We start from the raw sequence: 24,443 nt of genomic DNA on the forward strand, positions 1-24,443 counted from the left end.
TAGCTTAGCTTGGCTGCACGTTAGCCTAGCTTAGCACAATGAATGGAAGCGGATAGTGCCGGTTAGCTAGGCTAATAACGTGCAACCAGATAGCTTTGTACTGAATGCACAGAGACACACACACACAGCCAGCATGTAGGCGTGATTCATTCATTGACTCGTTCTGTAGAAAGCTATCTGGCTGACTTCTCCAAAGTCCAGGTATTATTATTAGCCTAGCTAAGCACAATGAATGGAAGCGGTCTGTGCGGGTTAGCTAGGCAAATTCATTATTGGATTCACTCTCTCAGTCTTCATTGAGACAGAGACAAAATAATAATAATAATGGCCTAATATCTGTCCTCTTCGCCGTGAACACAGAATTCTCCAATACGATTCATAGCTGCTGCTAATGCTGTGTAGATGTTCTGCTCTCTGTAGAGAGAGAGACACACACTGAGCTGACAGGTGCTCACGCACACAGACCACACCCCTCCGAGGCTCCAACGCAGATGTACAGTAGTCTTTTCCAGTGCGTCGGAATACATACTGTCGGGCAATCTAACAATAATTAACTAATTTACAAGTTGTATTAAGTTTAGCAAATAAGGAAACAGATATAGAACATTTCAACGCAGTCAAAAATGCAATATTTCTATTTTGACCTATTTCTGAAACATGCAACATTTTCGTGATTTCTGAGCAATGTTATCTGCCACCACAATCCGACCTAGATGGTGCCGAGTCACATATACCTTTGATTTGGGAGTATTTGGGGTTTCAGGCGATCAACCAGAATGATTTGGGCTTATTGCATATAACACGTTGCAAAAAGACTGGATTATTTTGGTAAGGGGCGATGTTTAGCGTGTAGCGTAGGGGTGTAACGGTACACAGAAGCATTTGGACAATTGGATTTATCAATATTTTGGATTTAAACACAGTAGCAGTTCAACTGGAGAGGAGCTCAGATGAACAATCCGAAAAAGTATGTACTTTTTTTTTTCTCTATCAGCTGTGAGAGAATGTCCCCGGGTCTGCACGCAGGAGATAGTTGGCGTGTGTGTTGGTGACACACCAACTTTACTTGGTGTGTCTGTGTGTGTGTCTTTCCATTGGTCGAACAAGAAAACGAAAGAGAACTGTAAAATTTTAATGACCCTGCTCCTGCTGTGTTACAAACATGATATAATTCATTCAAGGTTTTGTTTTAGGGACACCCGACACCTGTAGTACAGGTGGGGAGGGGAGACTCGCGGGGAGAAACAGCCTGCAGTGCGCGTTGTTATGGTCTGTCCGCTTGTCATCGTGCGTGTGTTTACAAGTTTTTTTTACAAACGTTTTATTCATCATCTAAATTTGACAATACAAGCTTAATATTCAATGTTAAAGATCAATGTAAGCCTATGTAAAGTAAAGTAACAATATTGAGCATAGATTTGTAAAATGTGCAACCCTAGTTTCACCTAGTGCCAATGAGACGTATTCATCGTATGGCTGCACGTACCGCACCATCAAGCCCATACCGTAAATTCGCGGGACGAATACACGTACCGTTACACCCCTAGTGTTGCATGTAACAAACTACAGTGTGTAGAAATGAACTGATTAGTCAGTAATGGACTATGAACAATGCCTGTAAAATGAGCCATACTTGTTACGATGGAGGTAGGTAGAATACAGTTTTGCAGAAAGGGAAAGGTATGGAGGAGGCAGAGACGAGGATTGAAGCTTGGAGAGGGAGTTTACTGTAGAATCCAGTCCAATACAAAGAACATACAGAAATTACTTAACAACCTACTCAACAAAACAACAAACACTAACACTTACTATAGGATGACAGCACAATACGGCGTGGACAGGAAACGGGGAAGGAGACAGGAGGAATGTCACCACAAGGAAGGGAGGACAGACAGACACCTAAATACCCCAACTAATTAACAATTAGAAACACCTGGCCAACACAGAAACACAACAACCTAGACACCAGTCAATGACAAACACAAAAGCAACTCATAACAACCCAAACAGTACACCAAATCACACAAGGGAAGGGAAAGTCAATGACAGCACACACCAGGACACCACATTGATCACACTATTAATTAATGTTAAAATAGTAGTCAGGATGTCCAGTGTACTGGACCGCACCATCTGCGGATGGCCACCAGAGGGTAGGAGACCAATGTTAGGTAGAGAGCCACTGTTGGGTGGAGGGCACTGCCCAGTGTTAGGTGGAGGGCACTGCCCAATGTTACCATCCTGCCCAGTCCAGCCAGGACCGGGCCTAGGATTGTGACACATACTATTGTCTCCATAGCTATAATACAGAACACACGATGGGTCTGCAAACATAGCTAAAATGGTCAATAACGCTGCCGCGAGTCAGTACAGATGGGGAAAGTCGGTGGCAGTCAAAGAGTTAAGCTAGGCATATTTTCCTCCACTTCTACAAGGTCCATTTGCATGTTCTTGGTATCTAGGGACATGTCTGGACCTCAGGGAATGTATTCCCAGTGTCAGAAATATTGTGTCTGTTACTATGCTTGAGTAAATTGTAATGAACCAAAGGAGAATAGATATATTTGTTCCATCTTTGACAGTGAATAACACCATTCACAAGCAAGATACAAGATTCCTTTATTGCCACACAACCAGGTTGGTGGTATTCTTGATCGGTACAGAGTGTAATAGCTCTACAATACATAAACTGGAACATAGATACAAATAGATACATAATACAGCACAACATGACACGATAAATACATAAATACAGCACAGCACGACACAGCACAACATAAACACATGGAAGAGTCTAGTCCATCAGGTCAGGAGTTTGGTTAGTGTGAGGGGGAGAGGGGGGCCAAGGGAGTTCAGGGTCTGAATGGCGGTTGGGAAGATTCACAGAAAGGTAAAGAAACAATATACATTGTATTTCATGGCGATAACGTTGAGGTTTGTTCGACCCATGAGATATAAAGACAAAAATTACGTCAGAAAAAGGACATTTACTATTGGCTACATTTGAAAAAGAAATGCAACATTACTTAATACGGACTGTATTGATCTATTTATGACATGAAATAAATCTCGTACTGGTACTGGGCCAATCATGCTTAAGAGGTTACGCATGCAATGGTTATGGTAAGGGGTGGTTCAGTCTCCACAAGGAATGAAAACGTGATTCTGTGTGTGCATGTGCATGTGCGTGTGTGTGTGTGTGTGTGTGTGTGTGTGTGTGTGTATGTGTGTGTGTGTGTGTGTGTGTGTGTTTTCCTTATCACTATAGGCTGGGCCTCTCGATCAGAGCTGCCACCTTGCCTCGAAATTTAATTAGCATGGGAGTTTCATTGAAGAGTCTTAGTGTCACCAGGGCTAAGTGCTGTTCCAGAGGCCTTTGCACCCCATTCAAATGATTTAATCTGATTGTAACCAAGAGTCACGTGATCTAAACCTGCTGCACTTAAACTGATTTAATTTAGATTTAGTACAGCATTTTCCTGTCAAGAAAATGTGCTATGCAGAACTGCGGAGTGCGCACATGTGAAGTAGAGGCGCTGCCGTGCCTTCTTCACTACACTGTCACTGTGTGTGGTCCATGTCAAGTCCTCGGATATGTGGACTCTGAGGTACTTGAAACTGTTCATTCTCTCGACCGTTGCCCCATAGATGCTGAGAGGGCTGTAGTCCCATGATGACGCGGTCTCCCAAGTACTGCACAGCACCCTCTCTCACCTTGACCGCCAGAAGGGGGGCTATGTGACTACAGCTCAGCGTTCAACACCATAGTCCCCACCAGACTGGTGGACAAGCTGATCGAGCTGGGTCTGAGCTCCGCTTTGAGCGCCTGGATACTGGACTTTCTGAGCGAAAGGCCCCAGGCGGTCAGGGTGGGGGGTCAGACCTCCAACACCATCACCCTGAGCATCGGGTCCCGCCAGGGCTGTGTTCTGAGCCCCCTGCTGTACTCACTATACACACACGACTGTGTGGCCAAGTTCAGCTCCAACTCCATAGTGAAGTTTGCGGACGACACAGTGGTGGTGGGGCTGATCTCGGACAACGACGAGAAGGCCTACCGGGAGGAGGTTGAGGTACTGGAACGCTGGTGCCAGGACAACAGCCTGCTCCTGAACATTGGTAAAACCAAGGAGCTGATCGTGGATTTTAGGAGGAGACAGCAGGAGACACACACACCACTGAGGATAAACGGGGCTACCGTGGACAGGGTGAGCAGCTTCAAGTACCTGGGGGTCCACATCTCAGAGGACCTGACATGGACAACACACATAGACTCAGTCTTAAAAAAGGCGAAGCAGCACCTCTACCACCTGAGACAGTTAAGGAAGTTCAGAGTATCTGGGAAGATACTCCAGTCCTTCTACTCTGGAGCTGTAGAGAGCATCTTGACTGGAAACATCACTGCCTGGTATGGCAACAGCACAGCACAGGACAAGAAGGCCCTACAGAGAGTGGTGCGCTCAGCCGAGCGTTCCACAGGTATTGCACTACCAACCCTGCAGGTCCTATACAACAAGAGGTGCAAATCCAGAGCCTGCAGGATAATGAAAGACCCTCACATCCTGTTCATGCTGCTGCGGTCAGGCAAACGCCTGCGAGCACCAGTAACGAGGACAGAGAGACTTAGGCTCAGCTTCTTCCCCCAGGCCATTAGAGCCTTGAACACTGAACTCTCCATGCACAAGCACACATGAGCACACACACAACACACACACTGTACACGCTCACACACTAGCAGCCACTTTAACATGAGCACACACACACTCATGCTGCACACGCTCACACTATGGACACTTTACAGAAGGAAAGGTCACTTTAAGAATAGTATAGCTTGAGATTGTATAATATTGCATTGTATAGCAGTGTACATAAAGACCCAAGGCCTCATCCGTAGCTAACAGTGTACTGCACTGCCACAGGACCTAGCATGTCCTACCATGCTCTGTAAATAGCTCATGTACAGATACCGATATGCCTACTTTGTCTACTTGTTTATTGCACTATGTCGCTCTATTGGTTGGACTCTTATTATTATTACTTGTATTATGCACATCGTTGCGGGGGAGACCCCCCGCATTTCACTGTATACCTGTATGCCGTGACAAATAAAACTCTTGTATCTTGTCCCTAGCCCCCGACCTCCTAAAATCCACAATCATCTCTTTAGTTTTGCTGACGTTCAGGGAGAGGCTGTCCACAGGGCCAGGTTCTCTACCTCTTCCAGGTAGGCCCTCTCGTCGTTTGCAGAGATCAGGCCCACCACAGCTGTGTCTTCAGCTAATTTGATGATTGTGTTGCTGTTGTGCTTTGCCACACAGTCGTGCGTGTAAAGCGAGTAGAGGAGGGGGCTCAGAACACAACCCTGGGGGGCACCTGTGTTGAGAGTGATGGATGAGGAGGTGCAGTTACCTGCTCTCACCACTTGGGGAAAAATGGGGAAAATAAACTAACTGCGCTTCAATATATGCCAATAACGTTAAGTTGTGTGGTTTATTATCCCGAGTAATAAGAGATATAGACACAATATTTCTGACACTGGGAATACATTCACTGAGGTCCATAGATGTCCCTAGATACCAAGAATATGCAAATGAACCTTGTAGAAGTGGAGCAATATTCCATTTACTTAGGTATGTATTTTAGGCGGATTTTCAGAAAATAGGGCTCCGGGCTTAAGAGGTTAACCCAGTGGTTCTCAAACTTTTTACACCAAGTACCACCTGAGAACGTAGCTGGCTCTCCAAGTACCACCATATGACCGACGTTAAAATACAGTCTATTCAGCTATGTACAGTTCACGCAGGAAGCAAATGTATTCCTAATACCATTATTTATTGTTAACTTTTGTCAGCCACAGCCACAATGTACAAAGGGGTAGCACTAGAACTAGCAAACTCTTCCACACAACTCATACAATGCAAGGGGCATTGAGAACATAATAACTAACATTCTCACATAGCAAGTGAGAAAATTAAGAACAACTGTATTTCAGTATTTCTCTCTCTCTCTCTCTCTCTCTCTCTCTCTCTCTCTCTCTCTCTCTCTCTCTCTCTCTCTCTCTCTCTCTATCTCTCTCTCTCTCACACAGCAAGCAATTGTCCTTCATTCTCTCTCACACACTCACACACACACACGCACACACACGCACACACAGCATGTTGTTGTCCATTGACAACTCACATAAGCAGGGCCGGACTGGGGAAATAATTCAGGCTGGGAAATATAGTGTGAAATATAGCCCCAGTCAGGCCACTTTCTAAGTGGGGGTCCCCCACCAGGAATTATTTTGTTACAAAGACTTAATTTCCTGCATTCTGGTGCAGGAATTTTTGAAATGTTACCCTTTAAATGCCAGTGTTTGTGATGGGCATCACAAATTATTGAAAGAAACACACAAAAAAACACATATTCAATACATCTTCGAATTGTAACCCTTTAAATGCCAGTGTGTGTGATGGCATCACAAATTATTGTTTAAAAAAACACAAAACGTTTAATATTTTCAATATATCAAATGCAAAGTAGGTAAATTTGTCTGGGGGGGGGGGGGTTATTACAGGCTAGGCATGTGTCAATGATTAGCAACAACACAGATTTTGATGGATTTTTAGTTTTTTGTAATGTAATGTGATTTAACAACAACTCTTTTCAGAAAAGTGGGAGTATTTCATTTTTTATCTGACATTACAAAAAATCTAAAAATAAAAATGGTTATGATCAGGGCTGAAGTTGAATAAAAGATTTATGACTGTTTAGACTGCATTACTCTCTGTCACAGTGATCTCCTGGTTGTTCCCCACTTAGGTTATCTAACTATCGTGCCGCCGCAACTAGAAACACTGGCCTGGTACCACAGTTTGAGAACCACTGGGTTAACCTATTGGTAAACTAACGTATTGATGATAATATACACTAGACAATTCCGCGCGGGGGAAATTGTGAAAGTGTGGGTGACGCCTGTGCACCGCCGGCCAACGGGAGAGGGTCTCTCGTGAGTCTCTATGACAAACGGTTCAAAAGATACAAAAAGGGGGAGGAGCCAAACTATGGGCATGGTCAACATAGACCAATGAAAGAGGACATCCCTACTGAGTACAATGGCACAACCTCCTGAAATTTTTTAAAAACAGAAACGTTTTTTTAATACGTTTTTTTTTTTTAATATATTTTTCATAAAAATAATTTGGTCTACGGATCGGGGGAGTGGTCAACATCGACCAATGAAAGAGGATATCCCTACCGAGTCCAATGGCACAACCCGCAAGTCTCAACGACAAACAGTTCAAGAGATACACTAAGGTGGTGTGGCCTAAGGGGGCGTGGTCTAAAGATCGGGGGAGTGGTCAACATCGACCAATGAAAGAGGATATCCCTACTGAGTCCAATGGCACAACCCGCAAGTCTCTACGACAAACGGTTCAAGAGATACACTAAGGGGGCGTGGTCTAAGGATCGGGGGAGTGGTCAACATCGACCAATGAAAGAGGATATCCCCCAATGAAAGAGGACATCCCTACTGAGTACAATGACACAACCCGCAAGACAGAGGGCGCTGTCAAGCAATTCAGTACTGCTACACAGAGGGGCGAATAAGGGTTAACTCCATGAGAGGTCATTGGCAGGTCAGCTGTAGCCATGAGCCATGAGCCACACACCTGTTACCTAATTAGGCACGAATGACTTGCACTTTAGATTCAATGTATTTCAATGAGGGCAGACTGCATTCTCACGATGATTAAAAGCAAACGATAAGAGATTTTACTTTCAGATGAGCACTTCAAGGGGTATGTGAAGGGTTGTGTGCGATATTGTGGCATTCCGTCGACAATTGTGGCCCGGGTGACGATCAGAACACAAGGGGGGAAAAGCGATAAAACCAGCCTTTTCTTAGAGTGGGAACACATTGGTGTCTATGGGGAGGAGAACCTTCAAAGAAATGGTCATCAGTTGAGATAGAAATGTCCAATTCCATTTATTTTTCTTTTGTGAGCGTGACAGCGGTGTCATCGTTTTGATGTGTTTTTTTGTTCTACATCCAAAATTGAGATCACTGTCGCAATTTACCCAAGGTGGTGGACATTTTTTTATTTCACATCCCCCACTCTAACTTGCCATTCATTCCCAATGGGACCGAAATGTTCCCGTTTAAAGTCGATTCGTAGCCAAACGGTGCGGTGAAACTTTCCGAAAAGTAATAGACACTCGAGTTTTTGCAAGCCGGTCGTTTTGCTACCTTTCACATGTATGGGGCGCGAACGCTCTGGGAGGAGTTTTGTTGGCAAAATCGGCGGAATAAAGAAATAAATAAAAAGAGTATAGATTCTAATAGTGTGGGTTGCAACCTGGCTTCGCCAGGTCACCCACACTAATTATAACTGCTGTTGTTACATGGTTATGATGTTTATACTTGAATATGTTTGAAAAATAAAACTATACTTTTGTCAGACAGTCTAGACAGATTGATTTATGACGTGATGTCATTTGCGGTCCACCGATGGACTGCACGGGTGGAAGAGGTTAAAGGTCCTCCTCACCTCATGCTCTGTTAACCTGAACACTGAGTCTCAATCAGCAGTGGCTCTACTCTCTATTGCAGTGGCCTGTAGGCTGTTGTTGGAATCTACAGCCTCAAATCGTGCATATAAAGTATTTAGCTCATTTGCCAGGGAGACCTCAGTGTTTAGTAGGGCTGCACCTAATGACTATTTTGGTAGTCGACTAATCTGTCGATTATTTTTTCGATTAGTCGACTAATCGAAAAACAATTATATAAAAATATAAAATATGTTTTTTTTTTTTTTTTGCATTACATATCTTTGTGAAAGTGGCTTCTCAGCTCTGGTCCAGCTGAAGACAGAGCAGAGGCACAGATTGGACATTGAGCATGACCTCAGAATTGCTTTGAGACTCTTGTCAGGACCAAACAACATCCCCAGTTATCCCATTAGTTCCCCCAAACTTACTGTCGGTCTGTTATGTTAAGCTAAGAAGTCTTCAGCTGGCTGGACCAGAGCTGAGAAGCCACTTTCACAAAGATAGGTAGTGCAAAAAAAAAATTATAATATTTTTTTATTTTTTATTTTTAATGACTAATCGACGCAACAATTCCTCGTCGACGATTTTTTATAATCGACATCGTCGATTATGTCGACTAATCGTTGCAGCCCTAGTGTTTAGCATGGGGTTGGGGTGCCTTTGTAGTCTGTCATCGTTCTGGGGCCCTGCCACATACCCCTGGAATCAGCCTGTTCAAACTGAAGCTCCACCTTATCTCTGTACCGTGCCTTTGCCTCTGTCACTGTTCTCCTTAAATTATAGCGCGCCGCCTTGTGCTCATCCATGTTGTCTGTCACAAGCCCAGCGGTGTAGGCTGAGGGCCGCGCATTCAGAGCTCCGCGGACGGATCTGTCTACCCAAGGCTTTTGGTTTGGGACAACTCAAATTGTGGTGGAGGGGACTATTTCTTCTACCAGAGTACCAACAAAGTCTAGTACTGTTTCTGTGTAATAATCATTTATATTGTCTGTGTTCTCACGAAACACGCTCCAGTCTGTGCAATCAAGTGCAGCTTGGAGCATGTTTTCTGAGTCCACAGACCAATGCGTCACTTCTCGCATTTCCGTGGGAGACTTTGCTTATACTTTGGCATAAGAAAGATGGTGTTGTGGTCAGATTTACCGAAGGGACTAAAAGCTTGTGATTTATACCCGTCCTTAAATTGCCAGTAGCAATGATCTAATATATTCTCGCCTCTGGTGGGAGGAGGGGGGGGGGGAGGAGTTTGTCTTTTTATTTTCTATTCTTCCCTTGCTGTAATGTACTGTGACAAAGTAATTCCCCCAATGGGACAATACAGTTCTTCTTGTCTTGTCGTGTCTTGTCGTGTCTAGCCTCATCTTACCTTACCTTACCTTACCTTACCTAACCTTACCTTATCTCTTTGAGGAGTTACACATGTGTGTCATGTGAAAGCTCTTTGAGGAGTTACACGTGTGTCATGTGAAAGCTCTTTGAGGAGTTACACATGTGTGTCATGTGAAAGCCCTCGGAGGAGTAGAACGGTGAACAATGAGTGGAACAAAGATATAATAATAATAATAATAATAATAATAATAATAATAATAATAATAATAATAATAATAATAATAATAATAATAATAATAATAATAATGTGTGAGATTATAATAACATGTTTGTCAGGGGCAACCATACTAATTAGGGATGTCCCGATCCGATCACGTGATCGGGATCGACGTCGATCACGTGCTTTTCAGAGGATCGGGGATCGGGAAAAAATAATAATAAAAATCGGCAGTCAAAAAAAGAGAGATTTTATTCAACAAACATGACCATGTCCACGTCTTAAACTCATACGGAGGCCTTAGTTTTGGTTTTAAATTACATATAATATATCATCATTAATGTATTTATTGTCACACAGAGCAGAATAATTGTCCACAACAAACACATTCCCCTTTAATTTTCACCGTTGCAACAAACACCCCTTTAATTTAGACGCTACACGCTACACGCTACACGCTCGACCACATCACAACAACAGTACAACACGTCGCTCCCGAAACACGGTTAATATCCACTGACTTGAGCAGCTAGACTTAATGTCAGAGGTTTGGAACTAAGCATTTTAAAATAGAAAGTCAAGCCAGTTGCAATGTTTGCAAGGAGGACAGGCTGGAGGCGAAGTTTTCAGACTAACTTTTCATCTGGAGGTTAACGTGACTGAGGATTATCGTCGGCGTTTCAGACCAGAATGGACCATTACGTAAGTCGAACACTGAATGTATACTAATGTGCAAACATATATTGAAACTTTTAATATTTCTCATATGAAGCAGAAGCACATTTCTCAGGGTGAATGTAATAACAAAAGCCTCCGCTCTCGCGCCCCGGACTATAGGCAACAGATGGGCTTGTCTCGCTCTGCCAGTTTCTGACAAAAATGCGTCAAAATTGATTACTAATGTGAAAGATCGGATCGGAAACGATCGGATCGATAGATATTTAAAATCACATGATCGGGATCGGATCGGAAGCAAAAAAAGGCGATCGGGACATCCCTAATACTAATAATTATACTAATGATAAATGAGATTCAAAGTGGCTTTACACTAAGGGGCGGTGGTAGTGAGACAAACAGACAAACAACAAAAACACAAGGATGGATGGAGAAGGGGCTAAGAGAAGGCAGTGGAGAAGAGATGGGTCTTGAGACAGGAGTGGACAATTGAGAGAGACTCTAATATCTTTGGGGAGAGTTCCAGAGCCTGGGAGCTGCCCTAGGGAAGGCTCTGTCCACAAAACTGCGGTTGGAGAGAAGGTCTGAGGGGCGGAGAGGGTTGGTAAACCTGAGTCATTATAGTAGTCCCAAAGTCCAACACACACACATACTGTGCACACACACACACACACACACACACACACACACACACACACACACACACACACACACACACACACACACACACACACACACACACACACACATACACACAGATCTTCCGGACAGAGTTGACTCATCTAAATTCCAACTATATATTGGCCATGTCAAGTAACATCAAGTACGTTTCAGCTCAGTGGCCTCCATGAGTGAGTGTCAGAATGTGATCCTTCATTAAATATACTACACTGCAGTGTGTAAACCCAATCCGTCTCAGTATCAATACAGGCATTAATATTGCAGAGCATGTAGCATAAATAACACGCCTCCGCTCCAGAGAATTCAATATCTGATTCCTCCACAGTGCCGGAGTGAGCAGAGCTGCTGCACACAACTCTTCAAAGAGGTTTGATACCAGGAGCCGCGGCTCAGAGGAACACGGCTGAAGAGAGAAAGAGGAGGAGGCAGGGGGAGGAAAAGAGAGAGCGATGTAACAAGGGAGAGAGGGAAGGAGGAGAGGGGTTATTTGAGGTAAGGTTTAAAGCGAGACAGTGAAACCACTATTGGCGCCCAATCACGATGGACCTGTGTGGAAGGTGTCAAAGACCCCGGAATTAATACAACCGAGCCTCCTCTCAGTCCAGTCAATGAATCGGTCCGCTTGGTCTTGGTCTGCCAACACTTCGTTCATCAGTTGAACTATTGCACTGAACAACTGCAGACACTATTTCCTCGAGGCCCACTACAATTGAAAATAGTCCATATGTGTGTGTGTCTGTGCATGGCTGTGTGTGTGTGTTTATGCATGACTGTATGTGTGTGTGTGTGTGTGTGTATGTGTATGTCTGTGCATGGCTGTGTGTGTGTGGGTGTGTCTGTGCATGGCTGTGTGTCTGTGCATGTGTGTGTATCAATCGTGTGTGTGTGTGCATGTGTGTGTATCAATTGTGCGTGTGTGTGTGTGTGTGTGTGTGTGTGTGTGTGTGTGTGTGTGTGTGTGTGTGTGACTTACTGTTGTGTTCTTCCTCCACCTCTACGTCTCCCATCACCATGGCCGGGACACCGATGGCCGACGCCAACACCCACACACAGATGTTCACCACCTGATGACACAGACAGGAAACAACACCCACACACAGATGTTCACCACCTGATGACACATACAGGAAACAAATTCATCAATTAAGCATTACATCACGCGCATGAGTGTGTTATGAGAATATTAGAGCATGCCTAGGGTGGTTGTTAGGCCCGAGGCGCAGCCGAGGGTTGTTAGACCCCCCCAGGCATGCTCTAATTCTCATAACACACGACTACAAGTGGTGTAATGGCTTTTATACAATTGGCGCATTCATCCAACCGTATTGCTATACAATAAATACACATTAATTGAAGATTTATTGACAAACCATCCGCAGAAAAAAATATTCAAAAAAAATAAGAGAAGTTGCCCCCATGTGTAGAAGTAGCTCGGAGGTGCGCTGTTTCAAGGCATGCCATCTAAGAATGAAGTGAGCGTTATTGGATTGATTGATTGATTGATTGAAAATTGTATTACAGATAGACAGTGCTTACATCTTTATACAATTGCCGAATTCATCCAACCTTATTGCTATACAATAAACACACATTAATTGAAGCATAATGGAGATTTATTCACAAAACCATCCGCAGAAAAAATAGGTTAAAAAAAAGAAGAGAAGTTGCCTCCCTATTTTGAACCTACTTTCTATAGAAGCAGCTCAGAGGTGCGCTGTTTCAAAGCATGCCATCTAAGAATGAAGTGAGCGTGTGTTATTGGATTGATTGTCCGCCTTGTTCCGAACTGGTTATGCTTTGGCCCTCTTTTGAAGTCGGTTATGCTTAGAGTTTGGAATCAGGGCTGGTGGTCTATCACCCTGCTCTAAAGATAAACTCTAAGCATAACCGACTTCGAAAGAGGGCCAAAGCATAACCAGTTCGAAACAACAAGGCTTCAAAGCATGGCGTCTAACAGTGAAGTGAGCGTGTTATTGGATTGATTGTTTCAAGTTTCTTTAATAGTTTCTTTAATAGTTGTCATACAGAAGTACAGAATACTTTTATACAAAATGCTTCTTACTGTTACGCTCCAGAGACTGTGCTAGACAAGATAAGTATGAAATAAAATAGTATAGCATGTAAAATAGAAGTAAAAATAGAGGTCACAGTGTTCAGTATAGACATGTACAATGTTCGATGCAGAATAGAAGTAACTGAGTTACCATACAATATACAATATACTATGCAATGTACTAATATACAATACTATATAGTGCAAAGCAGAAATGGGATGGTACAATTTAGGTACAATTTACAGTAAGGTGTACGAGTTGTAGTGCAAATCCTTTACCAATAAATATAAAGTGTAAAGTGTGTTTAGGTGATCTAAAGTGTGGAGAGAGGGTGCCATAGACGCCTACGTATAGGAGCAGACGAAGCGGGTGCTCTACCAGTATTGAACTTGGGGGAGCAAACTTGTCTCTTTGCTCCCTCACTTTTTGATTATTGATATATCCCCCCCCCAATATATAAATATTATCTAACCATAACTACGTAATTTCAATCAAATTAATAATACGCAATGACACTTAATAGCAAGTTTTTAAGTTTCCAAAGATTGTGTGACCCCCCACTTTAATGGTTTGATCCAGTGCCCACGGGCCACGGTTCGTCGGCATGACGTATACGACATGTTGGGGGAGGCGGCTTTTTCGAAAGCCCTTGCAAAATTCAGGCTGGATATTGGATAACATTGTGAGGATTATTCTTCGGCGTTTACATCAAAATGGAGCAAATCATCACGTAAGTCGAACACTGTGACTGTATACTAAATGCGCAAACAGATTGAAACTGAATATTTCTCGTATGGTGAGCCTCTCTGCGCTGCACCGAGTGAATCCAGAGATACTGGATGGTGCGCAGGCGCTGTGATCACCCAACGGCGGAAATAATGCCGCTTTGAGCAGTTTATAAAAAAATATTAAAAATATTTATTAGCAACGCCGAGCTTTCAAAACCATCCCGTATCTCTGTGCGAACCCCTCGTGCAACTGTGAGCACCTTTTGTAATGTCTCTGTGATACTTGTATAACGAACGGTTCGGCCAGAACCAGTCCTTCAAGGTAAATCTAGGTGTGGTTTCCCATTGAGGAGCAAGTGACTGTGGATTCACTCGGTGCTGAGCACAGTCACGAAAGGGGCTAGTATGGACCCTGAGTAAACAAGACAAACGTCTTTCTCTGGTCTGCATCCCCTTAACAATTGTGTGTATTGAGCCGTACTGTATTGTACCCATGTCTGCAATCTGTTAAATAAAGTTTTCATTCATTCATTCATTCAGCCGCCACGCTCACTGGGGCTATTGATAGCGTCAATTAGTTGTTGTTGTTGTTGTTGGTGCTGCGGATGAGAACGGGGCCGGAGGGGCTTTGGGAGGATGGGAAAGTTATTATTATTATTATTATAATAGTAATTGGCTATCATACGTGCCTAGCTAGCGTTAGCTAAAAGAGCCCTCGCAGTGAAGTTATTATTATTATAGCTATCATACTGCAATATAAACTGAGTTTTATAGTGAAAAGAGCAGCTTTATTTTGGTCAAGATTGAAGGCTCTATATTGCAGGAAATTGCACATACAGGTGTTCATTAAATGTAAAAAAATCTGCATTGCAAAAAAAAATAAAAAATAAAAAAAAGGAAAAAAAAATAAATAAAAAAAATCTTGCACCCCCACTTTCAACTATAACTAGGCGGCCATGGAGGGTGCTGCAGTTGTTGTTTGTTTAAGTGAGTGTGTGCGTGTGGGTGTGTGTGCTGTGTGCATTTGATGGTTGTTGCATAGTGTTTATTGTTCGTTGAGCAGCCTGATGGCCTGGGGTTAGAAGCTTCTTCTGAGTCTTTCTGTGCTCGCCTTAAGACTCCGGTATCGCTTGCCTGACCGCAGCAGTTCAAAGAGGCAGTTGTTCGGGTGGCTGGAGTCCTTGATGATTCTCTTAGCCTTACCCCTGCACCGCTTGTTGTTTGATTGATTGAACATTTTATTAACAGTGAAATGAGTGTCCTTTTGACGAATGGCATCTAACAACACACTTTGCACGATTTATATTTTGTTTCACAATGACTCATGACCAACCAATTACATAATCCAACATTGTTTAAGCAACTAACACATTCCACGTGACAGAATAGTTTTTGAATGAGTCGTTATGACGCTATCAATACATCCATTCATAAAGATTATTGTCCGCCATCTTGGTTTCATTCCTAAAAACTCGAATGGCGGAGTGATTGTAATTCGGTTGTGGGCGGGTTCTGGGATCACAAGCGTGTGTTATGATAAATAACAACGTCTAACTTGACTGTTTCAGCCAATCAGAATTGAGAAATTTGCATGCCATTGTATAATCATTAATATTACACCAGTAGGCCTACTGATGATCTGATTGTGATTATGAATATGATTATGCACTATAATGTTACAAATATTTAGTTTATATCTGTTTATAATGGTGTGTGTGTGTGTGTGTGTGTGCATGCATGCATGTGTAATTAAGTGCATATATTGGAATACATTTGAGAAAGAGATTGCTAATATATGTGTATTCATATTATTTGATTGCATGTAATCTTGGTTGCAAACAACAGGTAATTGTAATCTAAGAGGTGATTGTAACCTAACAAGAGGCGATTGTAAATTAAAAGCAGGTGATTGTAATGTCACAACAGGTGATTGAAATCTAACAGCAGGTGATTGTAATCTAACAGCAGGTGATTGTAATCTAACAACAGGTGATTTTAATCTAATAGCAGGTGATTATCATTAAATGACAATTAGCTGTGGTACTGTGTGAGAATATTATGAATGTATGTATATGAATGGTCCATGGTCTCAGATTTATAAAACAACATAGGTGACTTCTGAAGCGGTACATTTACATTTTGTCATTTAGCTGACGCTTTTATCCAAAGCGATTTACAGTACAAGTTTTGTACAACAAGACAGCAGGAAGGGTACAACTCTATCAGCTGAGTAACAATGTTCATCAAAGTGTTGAGTGCTATAGTGTTGGTTAGTATATTAGGACAAGTGCATGACATTTAGGTTAGTTAGTAGAGGGAGAAGAGAAGGGGTCCAAGGACCGAGCCCTGGGGGACACCGGTCCGCAGGGGGCGGGTGGCAGACAGGGTCCCTCTCCATGACTCCTTGGTAGGAGCGGTCATTGAGGTATGATGTCAGCCATGTCAGCACAGAGCCAGCCACTCCCATTCCTGTGAGGGACGCAAAGAGGATCTGATGGTTGACTGTGTCGAAGGCTGCAGATAGGTCTAGGAGAATCAGGACAGAGTAGAGGCCTTTCGCTTTTGCCAAGTGAAGTGCCTATGTGACCGCAATGAGGACCGTTTCTGTGGAGTGACCAGTCCTGAATCCTGACTGGTTAGGGTCTAGGAGATCATTCTGTAGAGATAGTCAGTAAGTTGGTTGGATACAGCACGTTCAAGTGTTTTAGAAAGGAAGGAGAGAAGAGAGACAGGACGATAGTTGCCTATGACGGTGGGGTTCAAGGTGGGGTTTTTTATGAGCGGTGTGACTCTGGCTTGTTTTAGGGAGGTGGAGACCACCCCCGAGTTGAGGGAGGAGTTGATGGTTGCAGTTAGGAATGGGAGGATGTCTGGTGCTATGGTCTGGAGGAGTGGGGAGGGTAACTGATCCAGTTGGCATGTAGTGGGACGGTTCGACGTTACCAGTTTCAGGGTCTCGGCGTCTGTAATGGGAGAGAAAGATGACAGAGTGAAGGATGAGGTTCTCGATTCAGTATTTGGAATGGGTGGGGGTTGGGAGAATGAGCTGCGGATGTTCTCCACTTTTTCCTCAAAGAAGATCGCAAAGTCTTCGGCAGAGAGAGATGAGGGGGGAGGGGGTGGGGGGGGGAGTGAATATAAATTATGGTTTTTCTTTGCATCTTTGACTGTGAATAACAAACACCATGCTAAAAATGACCAGACATGAAAAACTGGGGCCTGAGCTCGTTCAGCACCTTCTTGAGATCATGTGTAAAAAAAATCTAAGCAAATTAATAAAGGGAAGATGATTAAACAGAAGGTTTTTGTAGATACAGTACTGAATTATGCCATCCAGACACATGCAATTTGAAATATTATTATAGAATATAGAATATCAGGCCTATAAATTACCTTATTATAGCCAACTCGCACATCTATGGATCGGGCCAAATCTTCTCTTTCTAATGGCAGAGTTCAATTTGGATTTAGTATCACCAGGTGTGCAGCAAGAACCGTGAATGAAATCTACTGTAAGTACAGTTCCTTTCTTATAATGGATATGGCTCTGCCATTTTGAATCAGTTTGCGGATTTTTGCTAAACGTTCACAGAAGGTAGACTAACTAATTGTGCTCCAATCTATGCCAATAATGTTCAGTTTTGGGGTAGAAAACCCAGAAAAATAAGATAAATAAGTAATTTGCTTGCAGGGAGCTGGGTAATGTCGTTTTTCAAAATGTCAATGCTCATTCAAAGCTCAAGGTCTCGTCTCCTCATATGACTACAAACTGAATTGCGGCGCACATTCTAAATGCCGGATAATCGCTTGTAAATGAATGCATTTCAAAAACTAATATTTCACTATTAACACTTTAACCTATTGGTAACTGTTGCTTGGAATTAAAGCCACCTTAAGTCTAGGAAAAGTTTCCTGAAGAGCGTCCCGCCCCTCGGAATACCGAGCACAAGCAGTGAAAGAGTCACTCGGTGGGAAGAAAGACTTGACAACCTCCCACCAGCAACAACAATGGAGCTAAAGGCGAGCGAGGCACTGCCCCCTGGAGCAGACATCAACTATGCAGTGTGGAAATGCCTAAACAGAATAAGATCTGGTGTTGGACGTTCAAAAGCCACTTAAATGATGGGGACGTTGTGTGTGATTGTGGCACTGAAACACACACCATGCAGCACCTCCTGATATGCCCCCTGCTAGAACAGCCCTGCACAGCATCGGACTTGGCAGAGTTCAATGAGAAGGGACAGCAATGTGTTCAGCTGTGGTTGAACCACATCTAGCCAAGCCTTGTAATTGACTGTCTTGTGGACACGACAAGAAGAACCTATTGGTAAACAAACGTATTGCTGAAAATGTACACTATGACTGCTGTTTTGACAGGATTAGGGTCTTTACTCTTAGCTACATTTGAAGAAAAAAACGCAACATTAATCCATACAGTCTGTAGACATGGATTTATGATGTGATGTCATCTTCGGTCCGCCGACGGAACGCTCGGGCTAGAGAGGTTAACCCCTCACGTCGCAGCAAATTTGCCTTCGTCTGTCGGCGGCAGGCTGTGTTATTGTCTATAAACCACCACGTCGATTGAAAGCTAAAATGGCAGCCGTTTTATTGACAACATACTTGGCCTATTACTTGCTTCTAATTTCGGGTTATAAGACCAAACAGCCAATGAGCGTCAATTTTGAAAAATGTACCATGTCAAGTTTCGCCTCTCGGTGAATGGACCAGTCACATCTGACGGTGAAAATTATTGACCGTTTTTGTAGCCAATGAAATTCTGGAAACGAGGACATGTGACCTGAGGTATATTTCCACGGATATATACGTCCTTTTCTCTGGCGAAAGAAGCCTCTCCTGCGTGTGCGAATGCATTGGTGCCAATGGCCATTTTGGATAAACATATCGATACACACATACTGTATGTAAAACACTCATTTTCTGTGGTATTGTTATCAACTTTGGACCTGTACTAGATAAGACTTTAGGCTATGGACGCATTGTGTTTTCCAGCTCATACCTCTCAGCTGGAACCCTTTTGCAGGCATCGGTTTGCAAAAGAATTCTGACGTAAGTAATACAAATAAAATTAAATAAAATAGTTGGCCACAAAAGGAATCATGATCAGATATTATGCCAACATGTTCTTCACCTGATATTGCTGATAACAGTAAAAAACACAGTATCAATGTTCACAGATCAATATTTCATATCACAGACAAGTATGATCAAGTATTACGCCAACACACTGGTGTCCACCACTGCTGAACACAGAAGACACACTGTAAATCACATATCAATATCTAATCTCACATTTCAATAATGATGATAACACACCAACACCCCCCCACACACACACACACGCACGCACGCACACACACACACACACACACACACACACACACACACACACACACACACACACACACACACACACACACACACACACACACACACACACACACACACACACACACACACACACACATAGACGCCTACATAATAGAGCATTGGAAGCAGGTGCTCCACCAGTATTGAACTTGGGGGAGCAAACGTCCCTTTGCTCCCTCACTTTTTGATCATATGAAAAATATGATATGCCCCCCCCCAATATATAAATCTTATCTAACCATAACTACGTAATTTCAATCAAATTAATAATACGCAATGACACTTAATAGCAAGTTTTTAAGTTTCCAAAGATTGCGACACCCCCCTGCCCATTATGGTTTGATCCAGTCCCTCCCACCCCCCAGCAGACAGAGTGGAGCCCGGCACACACTCTGCACAGCGCTGCAGCCTCCAGGTGAATAAGGTGGTGGCCAGGCAGCATGAACACTTTAGGCACAACAGCAGGCTTTTCCACTAGTAAGTTGTTCAAACAACCTATTATGTTAGACAAGTCTTTACTATTGAGTGGTAAAACTTCTACCACGCAATACAATAAAAGTGTTTCACGGTCCGAAATGCCATCTGGTCATACCGTAAAATAAATCCTCTAATAAATAATAATAATAATAATATAACTTTGGCGTTAGCCGCTAGCTAACGTTGTCATATTATCTAGATAATGGTGTCAGCTGGATGACATGACTTCGTTTGCAAAATACGTTCGCTATCTATATGGCAGACGAGCAGGGCCGGATTAACGACGGCCGCGGCCCGTGAGCCTCTAGTGACGAGGGGCCTCAATTTTTTTTTTTTTTTTTTTTTTGGAGATCGATGTCATGACTGTGCATTGCAGACTCAGGGAGGAGGCAGAGAAGGAGAGAAAGAGACACAAGAGTTACAGGTAATGGAAACATATCCTTTTTCTCTTTCTTATTAAAAACTTGGCCTATTTGAAAGGAGATTGATTTAATAAAAATAAATGAGCGAAAAATCAATATACAGTATATATACAGTATATATATATTATTATTATTATTATAGTAATTGGCTATCATACTGCAATATAAACTGAGTTTTATAGTGAAAAGAGCAGCTTTATTGGTCAAGATTGAAGGCTCTATATTGCAGGAAATTGCACGTACAGGTTCATTAAATTAAAAAAAAATAAAAATTGCACCCCCACTTTCAACTATAACTAGGCGGCCATGCACACACACACACACACACACACACACACACACACACACACACACACACACACACACACACACACACACATACACACACACACACACACACACACACACACACACACACACACACACACACACACACACACACACACACAACCTCCATATCAATATGTCACATCTAGAGCTGTACAGAATAACTCAGTTCTTTGAAGCTCTGTTGGTTACCTCTGTATGACAGTATTGAAACAACATTTGAATGTGGCTTGTGTGTTTGTATTATGTAAATGTTTATTAATTCAGTGGGAGGATTCTGTGCAGTTGCAGAAGACTAGACTATCCTCAGAAATGACTATTTAGAACTATAGTCACAAAGGAGAAGTCGTGTTGAAACAGCAGACATCAACCCATGTGAGAGCAGCCTGATCTTGCTTAAAATATGTAAATTAAGTACTTATCAACAACAGGAAAAAAGTACATATTGTACATTTTGTTTTCTAATAAAACAAAATGCATGATATTTTCCAGGGCAATTTCTTTATTAACAATAGTTTACAGATATCATCACTAAATGGTACACAAATTAGCAGAGTCACAGAATATAAATATCTGGGCCTGTGGATAGACGAAAAACGTACCTTGAGATTCCCTCAATTCTGTCGGAAAAGAGTTGTTGGGTCAATATTTGTATCTGTTCTTGATTATGGAGATGTCATTTATCGTCATGCTTCAGCTTCCACCCTGAAACCCTTGGACTCTGTGTACCACTCTGCACTTAGATTTATTACTGGAGATAGGTATAAATGGCTGCTTTTTTATATAGCGCTTTTATCCAAAGCGCTTTACAATTTGTCACATTTTTACCCATTCACTCACACATTCACACACCAACGGCGGAGGCAACCATGCAAGGTGCCAACCTGCTCATCGGGAGCAATTAGGGGTTAAGTGTCTTGCTCAAGGACACATCAACACGCTGCCCGGGAGGAGCGGGAATCGAACCGGGAACCTCCGGATTGCCAGACGACTGCTCTACCTCCCGAGCCACTGTCGCCCCACTGTCGGTATGATACACACCACACCATTGTATCCTTTACAGTAAGGTTGGTTGGCCATCCCTGGCAGCTCGACGAGACTATCATTGGCTCTTGTACATTTTCAAGGCGTATATAGCTGCCCTGTTCGACAGGAATGTTTCAGCCCATCAAACACGATCTAGTAACTGGATCACATTTAAAGTATCACGGACTGCAGGACAGCATTATCTTATGCAGCCCCAAAGTCCTGGAATGACATTCAATCAAAGTTAAAGATGGAAGTTCTTCCTTCCCTTAGGGAATTTAAATGTCTGATTTCATTTCTAAATGATTCATGTTGTAACTGTTTTAACTGATTGCATTGCACATTGTTTTGTTGTTTTATCTTGTTGTACACTCAGCAGTTCTGTAAATGAGGTGGCCTCACCTCAGAGCTCACAGAGTATAAATAAGGGTTTCAATCAATCAAACATTATGTTGTAGCCAAGAAATATATTGACATATTTACGAAAATATACAATCTGTACGTATTACAAATAAGTACATACAATATTACATATTCACAACATTTGAACTTTTAACAATTTCAGAAAAAGTTTGAGCTTTGAGGTAAAGGCAACAAACGTTCCCAAAATTATTACAAATATTTCCACTACTCCAAATCAAGAAAAAAAACAAATTACTATAAGTGTATCTGTATGTATTTTTGTATTTCTAATCAAGTACTGTATAGCAGGACTTTCTGCACTTCAAGATTCCAAGCTGTTTTTGGCTGGGCTCCACCCATACTCGCAATGCGCTTTGAGTGACAGTCACCAACCTGCACTATAGCAAATAGCTCCGCCCATACTACTCTATATGTTACATCCAGGAACTTACATCCAAACAGCCTGTTTGAAAATACTAGAATCCAACATAGTCTGGTGAAAACGCACCTTATGTTATGGATGGATCATCACCGTTTGTCCTCTTCCTCTTCATAATAATATCCAATAGTTCACTCTAGGCAATCGCCATTGTAGGAGATCGCCCAGCTGTAGTCTGGGGAGCTCTCAACTCGGCAACAAATAATGTTACCTCCTCTGCCGGTCTGGCAGGGAGTCCGAATTCGGCACAACACCTGTTTGACTATAGTATTTTTATGATTTACTAGAAGTGCTGAGTCCAATGTAGTCTGGTGAAAATGCATGTTATCATCCATAAGTGTGATTGTTTTGTCCTCTTCTAATAGTCTCCACAAGTTGCGATCGCCATAGCTCACAAACTTGGCCCATTGCTGGCGGATCACGACATCATCAGGATATGAATGCAAGGACGTATTCGCTGCTTGGCAGTCAGGAACAGCACAACATGTCTTGCCCGTTTTGCTCATAACGTTTTTAAATGCTAACCCAATGCTAACTCACTGTTAAACATCAATTCCACCATAGAGGGGGCGTTAGGTATGCAGATGAGAATTCGTACACGTCAGAGGTATGCGTAAATTCAGAATGGCTTAGTTCAGTGGGGGAGGATCTGGTGACATCTGAACTGGAGGAATGCGCCAAAATGAGAATTTGAGACATAGACAGTGTTGGTACAACCCCACATTGCTAGAAAACAAACCCCTGGAAAAGGCCATTTATAAGATAGTTCCCCTTTAACACTTTAACTGCCACACACGAGATATCTCGGGTTTATTTTTATGTGGTTGAAAGCCACTCGCGAGATTTCTCTGATTTTTTTTTATTTTTTTTTTTTAGCGATCTGAAATCATATTGCATCACGCGAGCCTACCCGAGTATACACGAGCACCGCCGGAGATTATATGTGGAAAAAAGCGCCCCCTATCGTCTTTCAGATGACATAAGGGATTTTGGAATGGACTCAATGAAAATGGATGGGGAAAAAAATCCGGTACTCCACATTTTCCAGTCCACTGATCCAGCCGGGGTTACCAGAGTTCATTCTGGATCCTCTGAGCCCTGCTGAGTTCTACTGTATCGCGTTGGATCTATACACTTATCGATTTTTTCGAATGGTGATCAGGAATTGGAATATACCAGTTGGATACCATCTGATGTCAGGTAAGGACTCTATGTTATCAGTGTTAGGATAATCAGACTAATTTTGATGAAGTTATAGGCTGTTTTGTGAAATGGACTCTTTCGGTTTCACTGTAAAAGTCCGAGAGGAAATCAACACGGCGATTATCCGTGCTCGGCCCGAATGTGCTTGCGTGCACGTATAATATTGATCATCTAGCGTTTATTTGAAAACGATTCATAAAAAGGCAGACGAATATCAACGTTGTGGAATATTCCAGTAAAAGACGATTTTCATAGAATGGTCCAGAATGGGCTGTTTTTTATCTGAAAACGGGTGCTTTTCTAAATGCTCTGAAACGGAAATGACGCGATAAAAAAACAATCTGCCTTGACAGCACTGACTGGAAAATCTTTGATAATGCGATGGGCAGATTAGACACATAGCCATAATTTAAAACATAGATTAGGCGATATTAACGTTAACATTGGCGCCGATGGTGGCATTCAGGGGGTAAAAAGGAAAACCCGGCGTGGCACTCAAAGTGTTAACGATCAGACACAGAAGACTACGTTATCGGA

General features: G+C 42.6%; 1 protein-coding gene across 1 annotated transcript in view; it reads right to left on the reverse strand.

Moving 5' to 3' along the window:
- The window catches only part of oprl1 (opiate receptor-like 1), a gene marked incomplete at both ends in the record, with an annotated part of 245,246 nt that overhangs the window by 51,911 nt on the left and 168,892 nt on the right, over positions 1-24,443 (reverse strand). Inside the window, 1 exon segment of the mRNA XM_084333251.1 lies at positions 12,411-12,501. Coding sequence (XP_084189377.1) covers positions 12,411-12,501 — 91 coding nt within the window.

Source organism: Notolepis coatsorum (genome assembly GCF_963971535.1).
Source record: "Notolepis coatsorum genome assembly, chromosome: 17".
NCBI classification, from domain to species: domain Eukaryota; kingdom Metazoa; phylum Chordata; class Actinopteri; order Aulopiformes; family Paralepididae; genus Notolepis; species Notolepis coatsorum.